General features: G+C 29.1%; 1 protein-coding gene across 1 annotated transcript in view; it reads right to left on the bottom strand.

Moving 5' to 3' along the window:
• Rev1 (Rev1 DNA directed polymerase) overlaps nt 1-16,453 on the bottom strand; it is a 76,809-nt gene that overhangs the window by 10,193 nt on the left and 50,163 nt on the right. Inside the window, exons 7-9 of the mRNA XM_075382046.1 lie at nt 15,040-15,235; nt 7,784-7,902; nt 6,061-6,631 (exon numbers count right to left, since the gene is read on the bottom strand). Of these exons, the coding sequence (XP_075238161.1) occupies nt 6,061-6,631; nt 7,784-7,902; nt 15,040-15,235 (886 nt within the window). The remainder of the gene's footprint in view (nt 1-6,060; nt 6,632-7,783; nt 7,903-15,039; nt 15,236-16,453) is intronic.

The raw sequence follows: 16,453 nt of genomic DNA, 5'->3' as shown, positions 1-16,453 counted from the left end.
TCAGAACAATGTTGTCTATAAGAGTGTATACGAAGCTATAATGCTGTGTGGTATACCTGTCTGGGTTAATCAAATGAGGACAAATGTTATAAGAATATTTTCTCAAGAGCCAAGCGTCTCCTATTATTATCTATGATTGGTGCCTTATAGGAGTGTTTCTCAAGGGACAGTCCTTGTTATTTCTGGTATTAAGCCCATTGATATCCTTGTGACTGAGCACCAAATATATTATGATGCCGAGAAGGTGGGCCAACTTACTTCTGGGTGCACAAAAGAAATGGATGACAAAGGTTTCCATTTATGGCAGGTCAGGTGGACTGAATTGTTCAATGGCCATAACACACATGGTATTTTTCCTGATGTGATAAGTATGCAGGTAGATAGGTGGATTTCCCCCAATTGGCATATTAGACAATTTCTTTCTGGAGATGGTGTTTTTCGAGTTAGATTAGCCAGATTTGGTTTGAGGCTTGTGTCCGGAGTGTAGGACCATTAATGATGTGTGCCATATCTTAACATGTCTTTAACATGGCACCACGTCATGTGCGCCATGTTCATTATGTCTGCCCCACATATGAAGCTGAACATACCATAGTAGTTAAAGAGCTTGTTAAGGGTCAATTCTGGTTTTGATCTGCAAGTTAATTGGAAAACCGAAAGGAATTGGAACATAGTTGCTGGCTTCCTGAGATTCTTAGCCCTGCGAAGGATGGCTAAAGGGGTCTGATGCTATTATGCATGTATAAGTAGAACAGTAACCGAGGTGAATAGGGGCCCCCACCTGGGTGCTTACTTTGGCAAGATAGGTGTTTTGGCGTTGAGCCCTGGTTAGCTGAGATAATTGCTGTTAGGATGAGAATGGAGAATGGATTTGTGAAAAACACTGTGATGAAGATGCGGTGTGGGAAGGTGTAGGCATTGATTTATTTATCAAGACTCTATTTATCAAGTAGTGATCTGAGTGCAGAGCCTAATTAAAGTTAGATAAGGGAACAGTTTTTGTGTGAAAGTTAGAGGAAGGTGCAGGAACCGCACTTATGCTAATTGGTTAATTTGATAGTTGAGGGTTGTAAGTTATGGTATGTGGTCATGTATGGAAGAAGCCATACACAACTTATTACAACTTTACACAACTTACTATATAAGTTGTGTAAATATACTAATGGAACTGTCTAAAAAAGCATTTGCATTGGTGGCATCCTGACAAGGGCCAAACTGATAATTGTGATGTGTTATCAGGTTTTCTAAAAGATGACCTCTAGTAATGCTCATCAGGACTAGGAATAAAAGGGATGGTATGGCAACTGGGATCATCACAAGGTGGGTGCTTCCCTCCATATGGGGGTCAGGATAGAGAAAAAGTTATTTATGAACTTATTGTTACTACTACTACTGTAGCTACAAGAGAAAAAAATACCTCTCCAGAAGATTTCAAGGTAAAAATGGATTTTTTCAGTGATAAATTTCTTTTCTCAAATACTATTTGATTAGTTTTTTCTGTTCTACAAGAAACATTTTTAAATATTATTTCTAAGATCAGGTGTATGCAAGTTATGAATTATTCTCTAGTAACATTCAAGAGTTTTGGCACAATAAAAAAAATATTGTAATAATAGGGTTAAAAAGGAAATCAATTCCCATTGCTGGAAAATATATTTGGTGCCAAATTTTTATTAGGCCAATTTTAATATCTTGCCTCCATATGGTGGCCCTGGATTAAAAGAAAAATGTGAATTAAAGATAGAAAATGTGGGAAAAATTCCTATCTTTCACTTGATAGAATTTATTCCACTCACCCTAGAATTTTCAACAATTTTGTAGGCATTATGGTCAAGCTGATTGTAAATAAAATCACTCCAAGTGGCAATTTTTCAGGAAAATCCATCTCTAGTGCAGATAAGCAACAATTAAAACAGCGCAGGTGAGCACACATTCTAGAGAGCCCTATCAAGGAAGCAAATATGGTTTCAAGAGAAGTTTTGAAATTTTTCTTTAAAAACTCAAAATTTAAATCTTAAGAAAAATATTTTTTCGAATGATTTAAACTCTCTATTAAATGTTTTTAAACTGAAAAAATCTTATTAACTTTAGATGTATTTAAAATCTTCATATTAGCTAGCAGTCCAGGAAACAAGATATCTGTACAAAAACTATTTCAAATCTGAAGGATACAGAATTCTAAATGGAAAACTGAATACAATACTTATACATGTAACTGCTTGCTACATTTATCATAACAAACAATCTCTAAATTCTTTAACAAATTTTGAATTCCTTTCTGATAGATTAACTTTTTTAACAATAAAGTCTGGAAACAAAACATATACTATGATAAATGTCAATGCTACAATAAATGAAGATAACAGAAGAAACCTAAAAAAATAGAAAAATTTTAGGGATCTCCATGAAATAGAAACTTCTAAAATTTCCCAGAATAATAAAACGATTCTGATAGGAGACTTCAATGCTCAAGTAGAAAAATTTTAAGTTTTGAAGAATATTAGCTCACAAACAAAGCAATCATAATGGAGGAAGATTAATTAAACTCTGTGAATGTTTAACGTAAAATGTCCACATATTTTAAAAGATATCCTAATAATAAAAAAACCACATGGAAATTCCAAATTTAAAACTTGGAGAAGTTCCAATAGATGACAGCATCTCTTGTAAAAATTGCAAAGAAATAAAAAAAAATGTAAAAATTGCAAAGAAATAGTCCAAAAAGAAGTGCACATATATTTGGTTTATCACTTAACTTGAAAAAAATAAAGTTTATCTCAAATAGAATACAAGCAACTTCCAAAAGAATACAAAAATATAAAATTGTATAAAAAAATACCAAGAAATTAAAATGTTGATTTCCCTTATTTAGTCAGAAATATCTCAAAGAATCAAAGAAGCAACAGAAATATAATCCATCTAGCACAAAAAATAAATACAGATGGTAAAACAAAAACTGTGAAGAAGCTCTTCTCAAAAGACCTGAACTATGGAAAAAATGGAATATTATCAAAATATGGTAGATGATTTTGAGAAATAACTAAACAAAACTGAAGACGAATTCAAAAAGAATACACATCTTCTACCAAACATTTAAACCCAAATCAAAAAGTTATCAACCTTTGAGTCAATGTTTTTAACAAAAAAAGAGGAAATTATACTGTAATAAAAAAGAACATCGAACGATTTGCAAAGTACTTTCAGAAATTATTAAACTAAGACACCCTTGTCCCAAAAGATAAAATAAAAACTAATCATCTGAAAGTATTACCATCCAATCACTGAAAAGAGATGAAATTAAAGAAATAATTACTTTAAGAATAATAAGGAATATGGATTTACAAACAATTGGTACAGAAAATAGACGAAAACGTAAAGCAGAGATAAGCAATAGTTTCTTACAAGAATATTAATATTTTACGTATTAGGAATTCTTGTAATTGCTTGTTATTTTATATGTAAGAAAAAAGATTACTGCCAGTATTTAAAAATACATAAAAGGTATAAATACATTTATATGAGTTAGTTTTTTTATATTCCTGCTGTATTCTGACGCAGATTCGTTTTTTCATGTTGGCGATACTTTCTTATTTGTTTTTCAATATTCTTAAGGCAGACTGACACTTTATATCAAAAGTGCACATTGTGTACAAGGGCTATTGGTTGTAAAATGATAAAGAATGCTTGTGAATCAAAATTACATGAAAAAAAAAAATAATAAATGAAATAAATAGGTCAAAAAGATCTACATAAAATAAATAAAAATAATTTTAACCAAAATAAACAGAAATAAAAATAATTGTTCTAAATTAATAAACTAAAAGCAAAATTAATAAAAAAATAATAATTTAACAAACTAAGAGTATAATAAAAAATAAATAAGAGTAAGTAATAAGTAAGTAAAATAACAACAAAAAATAATTATGCTCTTAGACAGATTTTAGCTGATCATCTCTTTTTTCATAGCTCTATCAGTCCTTCTATTTACTTAACAAACTTTTCTAAATCATAGGTTTTGTGACTATATTTCAGGTGAAGGTGGAAATTGGTAAATTTTCCCCATTTTACATTACTTATTGGGTAAAATGAGCATTACAAAAGTGAGTGGCTATTATGGCTCCTACAGAAATGCTGCATTTTTTATTCAGAAAATGAAAGTCATTGGGTTGTTTCAGTTACCAGAGTTTAACATGGTAGTACACCAAACTAGAGGCCACTCTCTGAAATGTCTGGGAATCCTTACGATGGCATTAATTATAACTGATAAATTTCATGGCCTGCAATATAACCATGATGTACACAGTCAGAGATTACCATAAACTTTTATTTATGACATCAATAATAGTGCAAATCCCAGTAATTGTTTTGGAAAATTATTAAATTATTTCTGAACTTTCACTCATTACAATTACGGAATTTTTTATTTATAGAACTTGTTTTCATACAATAAATTAATAATAAATGTGCAGCAGAAAAGTAACATATTGAATTGAGATATGCTTTCATGAATTCATTAAGTTTGATGATCAGCCGCAATAATGCCTAGGAAAATATCATTTTCCACCATATCATGCAATTAACAGATTGCAATAGTTTTGCAACTTCATTACTTCCAATAGAATTTTACTTATTTTCAATTTGAAAAATGTGCAGCATACTAAATAAGGAAATTTCAAAATGAATTCCCACAGAGATCAGTCTTACTGAAGAGTATGATGTAAACTGTTCACACCCAGTCAAACAGTTGAAAAAGATATAACAACTGATATACATGCTGTGGAGGCCTTTCTCAGAATATTGCATTAAAAGTTGGTGCCAAAATTATGATTGCATTATTGTTTTGGATGCTACAATAGGGAAAATATTGTGCTACAATAAAATTTACCTCTTCATGTTGCAATAAAAATACTAAAGGGACCACTACTTCAAAAACAGTAAACTTGATAATATCTTTCCAGAATTAAAGAAAGGAAGAATTCATAACTCATTAAGAACTTATGGAAAGTTTCATAAAATGTATAATTAAATGTTAGTTATGATAAATTTTCACACTCTCAAATATATCCCAAAAGACATTTGTGTTTCTCAAACATAATTATATTTAAATAATGCAAAAATGACTCATAAAACAAATATATTCAACATTAAATGTATCCTGTAGGGAATTTTCAGTACTGACATGTCGTTAAAGTTCTGCAACTAAATTTCATCATGGAGTGTTCCATCCAAAATTATCATTATATTTCATTTTGTAAGAAAAACAATCTGAATTTATGGTGATAATTTAAATCTAAAAAAAAGAAAGGAGAATAAGAATTCTGAAGATGCTTACATATTTTTCTTAGAGAAACAAAAATAAATGCCAACTATACATGAAGTTACAGTTAACTATATATTAAGTTTTAATATTTATGTTATCTTAAATTTAAAAAAAACATATTATAACAAAAAAAGTGACATCCCAAAAAATATTTCAAGTTTAGTGTTCAAATCTTCCCTCATGTTTCAATTGACTATCAAAATGAATTGAAGTTAAAGAAAAACACTCCAATTTTGAAATGTTATCTCCATTTTTATATATTTTTATTACTGAGAAATACATTTAGCTAAATATATAGTTTAAAGATGGGAATTATTCATTAACTTTTTAATGTTCTTCCTTCATTTTATATAAACCATTTAATATAAGTGTCTTAGTTTTGAGTCTTGCTGATTCAGAAGAAATGTGACAAAGAAGGATTGATACAAATTGAAGATGAAGGGGCATTATGATGACTGAATCCTCTTTTATGAAAATATGAAACTTTTTATCATCAGTAAGTAAGTTAATCATCATAACAGTGACTTACTTTATAATAATTACATAGTTCTCTGAAAAGAATAAGAAATTGTAACATTTCAAAATTGTAATGCTTTTTTGATACTGATAAATTTTACTGAATCAAATGTAAGAAGAGGGAAGAGATTCCAGCACTTTACATTTGATACGTGTTTTTTTTTTTTTTTTTTACAGGATGTATAATTACAAAATTATTACTAAAAGATATAGAAAATAAATACCTGAGAAGAAATATCCTTATTATTTCTAAATTGAGAAGTTCTATTGTAAAAAACATCAGACATACTTTCCCTAGACAAATTTTTACAAAGATTTTTTTTTATAGTAGATTCACTTTTATATATTTCCAAAATTTTATCTTGACTATTGCTTAAATTATTAAAGTTTAAGACATTCTGATTGATTAACTCAGAGTTGTTAATAATCTCTAGCCTTATATCTTCTGGTAACTCGCTGAGAACAGCTTCATCCAAATGAGAAGATTTGCATATTTTTGTACTGTTTTTTTTAGCACTGTCATGGCTGTGAGGTTTCTTCATAAAATATTTATTAACTTTTGATGAAGATGTAACTTTAGTCTTACTTGAGAAATTTAATTCTTTCAAACCTTCATTTTTTAATTCCTTATTTTCATATACGTTATTCAAATGATCTTTTGGCTTTAGAAATTTGTCAAGGACTGCATTTTTGGTTTTATCATAGCTATCAGGTACTAAATGAGTCAGCTGAATACCAATACCTCGAAGGTCTGTAGGTAATACTTGTAGTTTTCTATATAATGAAACAACCTCCCTGTAGATGGAAACAAAAAAAATTTACATCTTCATTAAAACAAGAATATTAAAAATACATTTTATTTTAATTTAAAATTAATTTATCATTGTAACTTATGTTAAGTGACAATATTAATTTTTTGTAGAAAATATGATAAATATTTTATTATTAAAAAGAAAGAAATAAATAAAACCATCTTTTATTTGCTAATACGTAATACATTATAACAATATAATTTATTAATAATAAAAGTTAATATTTATAATATTAATCTTTAATATTGATCTTTATAATATTATTAATCTTTATAATATTGATCTTATTGAAAAATATTAGTTATAATTACTTAGGTATAATTCTGTCAAAATGACAAAATTGATCTACTTAATTGTACACATGAAGTTTTTTAAGAAAAATCATATTACTAGTGGTGATTATGCATGCATTACACTGTATATTGTATTATTTACTTTGAAAGTAAGATCATTTAGAACATTGTTTAAGATGTACTAACTCATCTTAATCTTGCAGGTAAAATTGTAATTTCTAATCAGTTAAATGTTAATATCTTCTTTTTTTATTTTAATTAGATTACACATTTTTAAATTTGTTCTTTTATTCTAAATAGAATTTAATGAATTTTATTACCTAGCATTGATTTTTAATAAATATTATTTATATCAATTTTTCCAGAATTAAATTCTTTACAAATTTTCTTGCAAAGTTTTATCTGTTTATTAGCAATTAATGAATTAATTTAAGCCAATGCTAACAAAGTATATTTTTTGACCTAACAATTTTCTCATAAAAATTGCTGGAGGTGCAATTCTGGGACAATATTTTACAATTTTCGGGTGAAATATTATTAATTTTGCTCCATAATTGACTATAGAATTATTTTTCATTTGAAGTATACTTAGACACATATTTTAAGAACTTTTACTCAACTGACTACAAGGGTAATGCTGATTGTAGATAAAAACTCTTTGAATTGTTCTATAAGTTTACACAAACAGTTACAAGACGAACAACAGACAATAACTAAAACTATTTATAAAGACTTATCTGCAACAGATTGTTCTGTTCTTATTTTCATAAGCAGATATTGGAATAATTACATGCATGTACTATTTTTAATCACTCTAATTCCACAAATTAAAAAGTTCTTACCTAGAAATAACTGTAATGTCTGATATTGCAACAGTAAATGAAGATGACTTAGACAAATTGTAACACACACCATGACCAAGAAATTTTGCTGTTTGCTGAGGAGCCTGCTTAGCCTTTACCTAAAAATATTATTAAGAGAATAATTCATATTTCCAAAGGAGGAAAAAATATAAAATGATCTGTTTAGGTTCAGCAATAAATAACAAATATATTATCAACAGATATATGAGTAGTTTGCAAATCATATTAACTTATTTATTTAATACTGATGTATTAATTACATATTAATACGTATTAATTAATTACTGACTATTAATAAATTTATCAAATAAAATTAACTTATCATAAAAGAAAAAGGAAAGAGAAAAGAAGGAATAAATAACAAATATATTATCAACAGATATATGAGTAGTTTGCAAATCATATTAACTTATTTATTTAATACTGATGTATTAATTACATATTAATACGTATTAATTAATTACTGACTATTAATAAATTTATCAAATAAAATTAACTTATCATAAAAGAAAAAGGAAAGAGAAAAGAAGGAAGCAAAACTGTAGAAAAGTTAAAATGAGATAGTCTTGAAGTAAGGAAAGACTAAAACAGGATTATTTTCACACTATAAGTGTACAAATTTTTTATCGATACTTACATAATTTTACAAACAGAGGGCAATTACCAAACTGATAGAAATTCAGAAGGTCAAATTTCTGTCTGGGGAACACAAGAAGTACTTAAAAATTATATAGATTATTTATTTAACTACACAAAAAAATTGTTATGCTTAATCAATAAGTCCTCGAGAATTTGAGCTTTTTTTTTTTAAAAGGACTGAACCATGAAACTTATTTAATAGTACACTGAAATCAAAATCAACTCTGTAAATGCCTTTCTGAAATTCAGGCAGCATATACATGAGAGTTACCATCTTGTTTGTGGACGACATCAGTAATTTTTTTTTTTGGAGGGGTGAAAAACACTTCTGCATTATTATCATCTAGGTTAAAATAATGACAAGAGGCTTCTTCCCAGATATTTAAATAATATAATAAAATAGAAAAATAAAGAATTGAGATAAAATTAAAAAATAAAAATAAATTTAATATGAAAAAATTAATGAAAACTAATATAATAATAGGAATAAAACTGAAACAGTAAAAGAAATGCAACAATTAGGATAATACATGGAATATGAATAACAAAATAATATCAAAATTTTGACTGGTTAAATCTTATTAAGTATATTAATTCTTTTTAGAAGTAATAATACCTTGTCTAGTACATTCTTGTCATTTCCTAGGATTTCCTATGTCCCTCAGCAATTTAAATTTGCGACATAAGGCTGCATAGCATATGCAGTCCACAAGGATGTGGTGCAGAGTCAAGCAACAGTCACATCAGATGCTCAGTGGCGTGCTCTGTGCTGACATCAGGTGTCTGTGAGTGGCTTTGGTATGTCCTTTAATTGGAATCGACACAGGACCACTTCCTCTTAGTGAATTTTCCTACATGAAGAGTTTCATGGTAACACTGTGTCTTCTATGTGTCGGAGTTTATTATCCGCTGTAGCAGTCCAGTCATCTTGCCACCTTCTTTGAAGTGTATGTTTAATGGAATTGATGATTGGTAGTTGTAATTTGAGTGGAGGACGGCTGGCTACATGCATCTTTAGCAGCGGAATCCCCATGGTTCATTATCCAGGATTCCCACATGGCTAGGGATCCAGTAGAAATTCACCTGTGTGACAATCTGATTCAGTGATTGTATTACATATTTCAGTGATAATAGGATGTCTGGAATACAAATCCTCTGTAGCTTGGAGAGTACTATATGAATAGCTACAGATAAGGATGTGATGATATTTAGATCTAATGATGTTCAAGGCCATTTTGATGGCGTTGTAGCATTGTAGACACTTGTAGTACCAGGTAGACCAAGTACATAGGTTTTGTCATTTACAACAAAAGTGCATCCTACAATATCTTTCTAGTTCGACCCATCTATGTATACTACTGCATCTGGGTTTGTCTCTGATAATAACCTATCTGATAGATAAGTTGGGAAAATAGAAGCTGGATCAAAATATAGAAGGTGCATTAATGTACCAATGAACACCCATTGGTGCTGTATATGTGGATGGTTTTCATACCATCAGAAATGAGGGTTTGTGAGGACTGCTTTAAGAACTGGGTGATTTGGTTGTTTTTTAAGAAGAGCAGAGTAAAATGCTAGCAGCTGGTCCACCTATCCCAAAGTGATGGCTCAGTGTAATCAAGTATACTTAAAACATGCAAGTGTAATGAATGAAGCCAACCACATTTATGTGTATAGAATCCATGGTATTAAAAATTTGGGCTTCACATGAATAAATGCCTGTTTTATAGATGAATATTTTCAAAGACTTGAGTTGAATAATTAATGATACAAATGTGACTATAATTTGAGATAACAGATAGGTATTACTCAATTTAAATATGGGAGAAACTTTGCTTTGACCAACTGATGGAAATCTGTTTAGACTGGGAGACTGATTGAAAATGTACTGGATGATCTGCAGAGAATTTATGAGCAACATTTCAGTTATATATACATACCACAAAATTTCTAATTCACACCTGCTAACAGCATTTGCTACCTCATTAACATTAATATTAATTTCAATATTTAGAAAATGTTGAGAACTATTGAAATCAGGATATTTTTTAATCTTTAAGTTTGTTATGTATGTAACGTTAAGGTTAATATAAGAACAGTTTAAAATAGTGATGGTCACTTTTATGTTGCCCAGGAACAAGATAATAAACACAATGTATTATTTCAGGAATTACACTCCAGTAATTAGTAGAGAGAAACCTCAATATCAGCCATGCAAGGTTGCATTTCCTCTTTTTAAAAGTATTGTTATCACATCTATTACTATTTCTGTATTTAATTTAATTTTCCATATGGTTTTTCGGACCATTACATCGTCACAATGATGATGATGTAAGCTCATCAAATGAAAATGTAAGCTGTCTGCATACCATCCTGACCTCTGTAGGAGAAGACATCCACCTGTGATGATCCTGGTCGCCACACTACACCCTCCATTTCTAGCCCTGGTAGGCTTTACTGGAGGTTGTCATTTAGACCCTCTAAACTTGATAACACAACACAGTCATAATATGGCTTTGTCAGGATGACGCCAATGCAAATGCCTTGGCTGACATTTCTACCAGTGTTTTTATACAACTTACTATCTCCTTCATATGGACTCTTCCAACCTTGACCAACTACAATAACGTACAACCCTCAAGTATCAAATCAACAAATTCATGGAAGCGCAATCCCCACGTCTTCCTCTAACCCCAAAGGTTTCATACAAAACTCTTCCTATATCTAACTTCAATTAGACTATGCACTCAGATCATTACTTGACTAAGTCTTTAAACACCAATGATAATTTCCTGATATCAACAAAATAAGTGTTTATCGCAATAATAATTTTGCCCTACACTTCAAAAAGTCCTCAAAAGTCCTCTTGATTTACTTTAAAATCAATAAACAGATTTACAAATTTAATAAGCATCTAATGAAAACATTCTCTATCACTCTATGCTCTGGTTCGTTTTTAGGAGCGAAGTAGGTCAATACCTTCACCCTCTCACACCGCAGTTCCATCACAGAGTTCTTCACATATTCATTCTCATCCTAATTTTTTTTAATTTTCCAGTATGAATAAAAATCTCATGAATATATGCAAACTACCTTTGAGAAAACTGATAAAACTACACCTTCTTTAAAAAAGGAAACTAAACAAAGATTTATTAGTGGAGGCACTCAATGCCAATATCTTTGAATGAAATGACTGGCCTCATTTTATCCCTGGGGGAGAAATCACAGTGAAACATTTTGCAAGCCAAATCTTGAAAGCAAACTATTTCCAGACATCTGTATATAGGAATTTTTTGCTTATATTCTTATACAGTTCAGCTCCCAAAGTGCTACTGTGCAATTTTTAATATATACATTACATTTCAATGTTTTTTAATAATATTGTACTGATAAATCTGAATTTTCTCAATGTGTAATAAATCTTCATTCAATGAGTAAAAATAATATTAACATAGCTTTCAATTACCGTGTTCAAAAGTTTTTTTATTCAGTTCTAATTTTGTTTATTTATTATATTAATTTTCTTTTTTTGGTTTTTTAGGGCAAAAACACTTTCGTGTTATCATCGCTCAAACACAATTTGTTTATTATACAAAATAAACATTAAAAAATTGGACAATTAAAAACTAAAATCCCCGGAACACGGAAATACATCTTTAAAGTAAAAAGCTTGTAACGCATGCTAAACGCTAAATAATAACACAATGATATATCACATTATATATCAAAAAAATAAAATCACCATCTGCATTACAGCAAATGGCATGAATATTTGGAACGTACTACAGTAATTTATATATTTGAACATAAAGAGACGGCCCTAATAAATCATAAAACAGAACTTCACTATCCCCTAGAATAGTTTGCTTTTATGACGCAATGCTACATAACATATACAATCCATAAGAAAATGGCGGATGGCATCAGTATTATCTCATGTAATTAGTAATTCTATGTCTTAATATGGATGATAAGCAACATAAAAGTAACTATAGACATATCGGTACACTTGAACACTGCAGTACAATCATACGATACAGACATAACTGCTAGTTGGCAGTTCAGTTACTGGAATCATGGTATCTACACATAATGTTTTAGGATAAATTGGAAAATTTATACGAGGTATTCTTCAAAATATTAATTCTTTGAGAAACTTGACAATAAACATTCCATCCTGAAAAGACCATTACAGACACTTTGATATCATATTTCCTATCATATATATTTGTTTCTGTTGATGCATTTCCAGCAAGTAAGCTTAGATCCAAAGATAAAAAAAAAACTATCTACTTTGCCACATGCGAAGTATCATAGAAAATGCAATCAATATCCTTTCTTCCACGTTTAGGATTTTTTAATGCAAATAACCTAAACTTGAACACACTGACTTGATATTATTGGTTTGTTGTGTGCTGCACAATTATTTAATGGTGAAATTGGCCAGCTTTCATTCACTTTTGAATAGTTTCAACTGTGAAAATATAGAAGCTGGAACTGAGACATTAGGCCTAAATAATACTCATTTGAATATGGAACCATTGGACCATTGGTATACATGATGGAAAGTTCCATGGCAGATAATTTATACAGTAATTTTAGAAATAGTTAATTTATTATTTCTTTTATAATTTTAACTGATTTAATACTTCCTTGTTAGTTACATTAATTAAGAATGAAATAACAAGTGGCTAGACAGTAGTTTTTTTGATTTGTTTTATATATTAATTTGCTTATATAAACTACAGTGATAAGAAAATTGATGTTAATTGTGTATTTACATCCTCATCTTCATTGTCCAAACTAAAACAAGAGACCTTAGATATTTCTTTATCTGTTCAAAAATTGAGGAGTTTGAAATACCATAACTTAGGCACATAAACATCATCTGTGCCAGTTCCTGACTTGGAAGATAATCTGACTTTTTTTGAAAATCAATCTTAAATATTAATTTTCTTAAGCACATTTTCTTTATTTGTGAATGGTTCTATTTTTTTTTAGTATTTTACCTAATTTTTAACTTTCCTTTTTACTTTCCTGTAAGAAGTAAAGAAAGTATTGTAATCGCAAAAAATGTAGGTTTCCACATTTCAATGAAAATATCCATTTTGACTAGTTTCGACGTGATGTCTATATGTACGTATCTCGCATAACTCAAAAATGATTAGCCGTAGGATTTTGAATTTCTGGATTTACAACTTTTGTAACATCTAGTTGTGCATCTCCTCTTTTGATTGCAATTGACTAAACCAAAGTGTCCAAAAAAACTCAAAATCCATAAAAAATTTGATTTTGTACTTTTCTTAACTGCAGTAATAAGCCCTCATTGAGAGCTTTTCATCGATATACAATAAGTGGCACTTATTTTCATTGATTCCAGAGTTATAGCCAAATAAATTTTTAATTAATGAAATATTTGGATCTTAGGGGAAGGCACATCGATTCGAATCAGACTTCATCTCCTTTTTTTTAATTTTTTTAAAAAATTTAAATATATTGATTATTAATAACTATTAACCTCTCATTTAAAAAAAAATTACAATGAATAATAATTCAATAACAAAAAATAAAAAATAAAAATGAAAAAATATCAGAAGTTTTCAATGAAATAAAATTTTATGTACTTTTCATTTAAAAAAAAAATGTATAAATGTAGTTTAATAGGCATTAAGGAAGTCATGTGTTGTCCACCTCAGATTTTTTGCCGTATCATGGTAGGTGATAGTCTTTTGATTTCCCTTTCCACAGATATTTTTCATTTTTATAAATCTCAAAAATTCTCCAAACACTCATGATGACTTTTGAATTAGCTGTCAAGGTTATACAGAAAAATATACCTTGCCACACTATATATAACAAATACAAAATAACTTAAAGGTTACAGATTACTTCTCCATACAGTACAGTATGTCTGAGCAGTTCATTCAGGTATAGATTGAATGAAATAACCTATTTGTTTGGTTGCTTGAACAGGCGAAGAAAAAATGACAGTCCAATCATATCCACAAGTTCGCCAGTACATGTACAGCTAACTTAACACTTACATGCTGAAAGCCCAATATGGTAAATAATACAAATGCAGGATAATATAAAGAAATTGATGAAATTAATTACAAAGTCATGTTGAAAATAATGAGTGCTATAAATCACATAGACATTTTCAGAAATACATTATTAGTAATAAAAATGGAAACAGGTCACTAATAAAAAACAAATTTATAAAATAGTAAATTTTGATTTAAATATTTATCTCTGTATGTTTTTACATTATAATTATCATGTGGCTAAGTGTATATCATAAAAGAACAAAATACTCAGCAAGTGCTGGTATTTTACAGATCATTTTATTCAACATACCTTCTTTGTCAAAAGCATTTTTTATATATCCAAGTTATTCCAGGTGATATTACATGAAAAAAAATGATCTTAAATATTTAATATCTTCAAAACTCTATCTTTTTAGATCTCTTCTACATTATCTTACACAAAACTAAGTGTCATAATTAGAGAAAAAAAAAATATTGTACATCATTGCATAAACTCATTCACAGAAAAGTGGTAACATAAGAAAACTAAGTAGTATTAAAATAACTTACCATTAATTTTAAAGTGATACACTTTGCTTTCATGTGGATATCAAGGAGTCTGTTTCTCACTTCACAAGATAACTGGTGCAAAAATTTTTCTGCCTCATTTTGATCTTGAAATCGAATCCCATAATTTACATCAGCTGAGACAGATTTACGGACATGGCCAAATGATAAATCTCTGTCATCATTTCCTCTACAGTGACTAAATGAACATAAAAGAAATTATTTACAGGAAATGACAGACAGCATTGTTATTAAAGACTATTTTCTCACTGACAGTCAGAAGAACTCTCAATTAGTGATTTCAGTTTTTCTAAGATGAATAATTTATACAATATCTAATCTACATATAAGAAACTACTATACGAAAAAATCACTAATCAACAAAAAAAAACTATCTTATGTTTCATTCATTGTTATAATACTAGCAACACTAATTTAAATTTAAGAAAAAAATCACAAAAACAATAAGGCTAGTCATAAAATTAACATAATGATAAGAATGTTGTATTTACAGAATAAAACATGGGCTTTACTTTCCTGATGAAGAAAACTGACATTTATGAAAAAAAAGTAAAAAAAAGCTGTTCGTACAGAAATAGAAACCAAAAAAAGTTTTACTGCTGTTATTTTGCAGCACCTTCAGAACTGCTTTCCTCACTTTCATCAAAATCTATTGCCCACATTCACATTGTTTGATATACACTGAAAATGGATTCTTTTTAAGAGATGTGTAAGCTGTCAGCTCCCATTCTCATAAAATTGTTGTTGGTATTTAAATTTTTTGGTAGATGAAACAATTTATTCAGTAGGGTGATCCTTGTTTATCAACATTCTAAAAATTTAATTCCCACCTTGTTCCAACCAACAAAAATCGATCTATGGAAAATTTTAGCTCAACTGGACAACTGCTAGGTGACCCTCATCAACTATGAAGTTTGAAATCCAGTTTGAATTTCCACTATAACATGTGGAAAGTTATAGTTTCAATAAACATATTTTATAAGTTATCTTATTTGTAATCACTAGTAAGCACTAGCAATGGAAATTAATGCGAGTTTTTATTAATTTAATTGGCATGTAATTTTTAATTTTTTTTTGATAGCATGTAATTTGCTGTTGCTAAGTTGATATGAAAAATCACAAAATTTTTTTCAAATGAACGATTTTTCAAATTTTCTTTCAAAACTGTTTATGCTGCTGGTGTAAAGTGACTTTTGTAACGTGTTCTTATTACACTTGTAAGTGGCAACAACTTCTTGTGGTAGTTTACTACATAATTAAGAAAAAGTTTTTATGTCTCCCTTATTGGTTACATTTTCAATCAAATCTTCGAAGACTATCTGTCAGCTTGACATTAGATCTCTGTGAGAATTGGAAAAACTGGGCCTAATGGGTAATTGTTGAAAATTTTATCGGG

The sequence above is a fragment of the Lycorma delicatula genome, chromosome 1 (genome assembly GCF_047948215.1).
Source record: "Lycorma delicatula isolate Av1 chromosome 1, ASM4794821v1, whole genome shotgun sequence".
Taxonomy (NCBI): domain Eukaryota; kingdom Metazoa; phylum Arthropoda; class Insecta; order Hemiptera; family Fulgoridae; genus Lycorma; species Lycorma delicatula.
The sequence above is the reverse complement of the archived record's forward strand: the minus strand, read 5'-3'. Positions and strand labels throughout refer to the sequence as shown.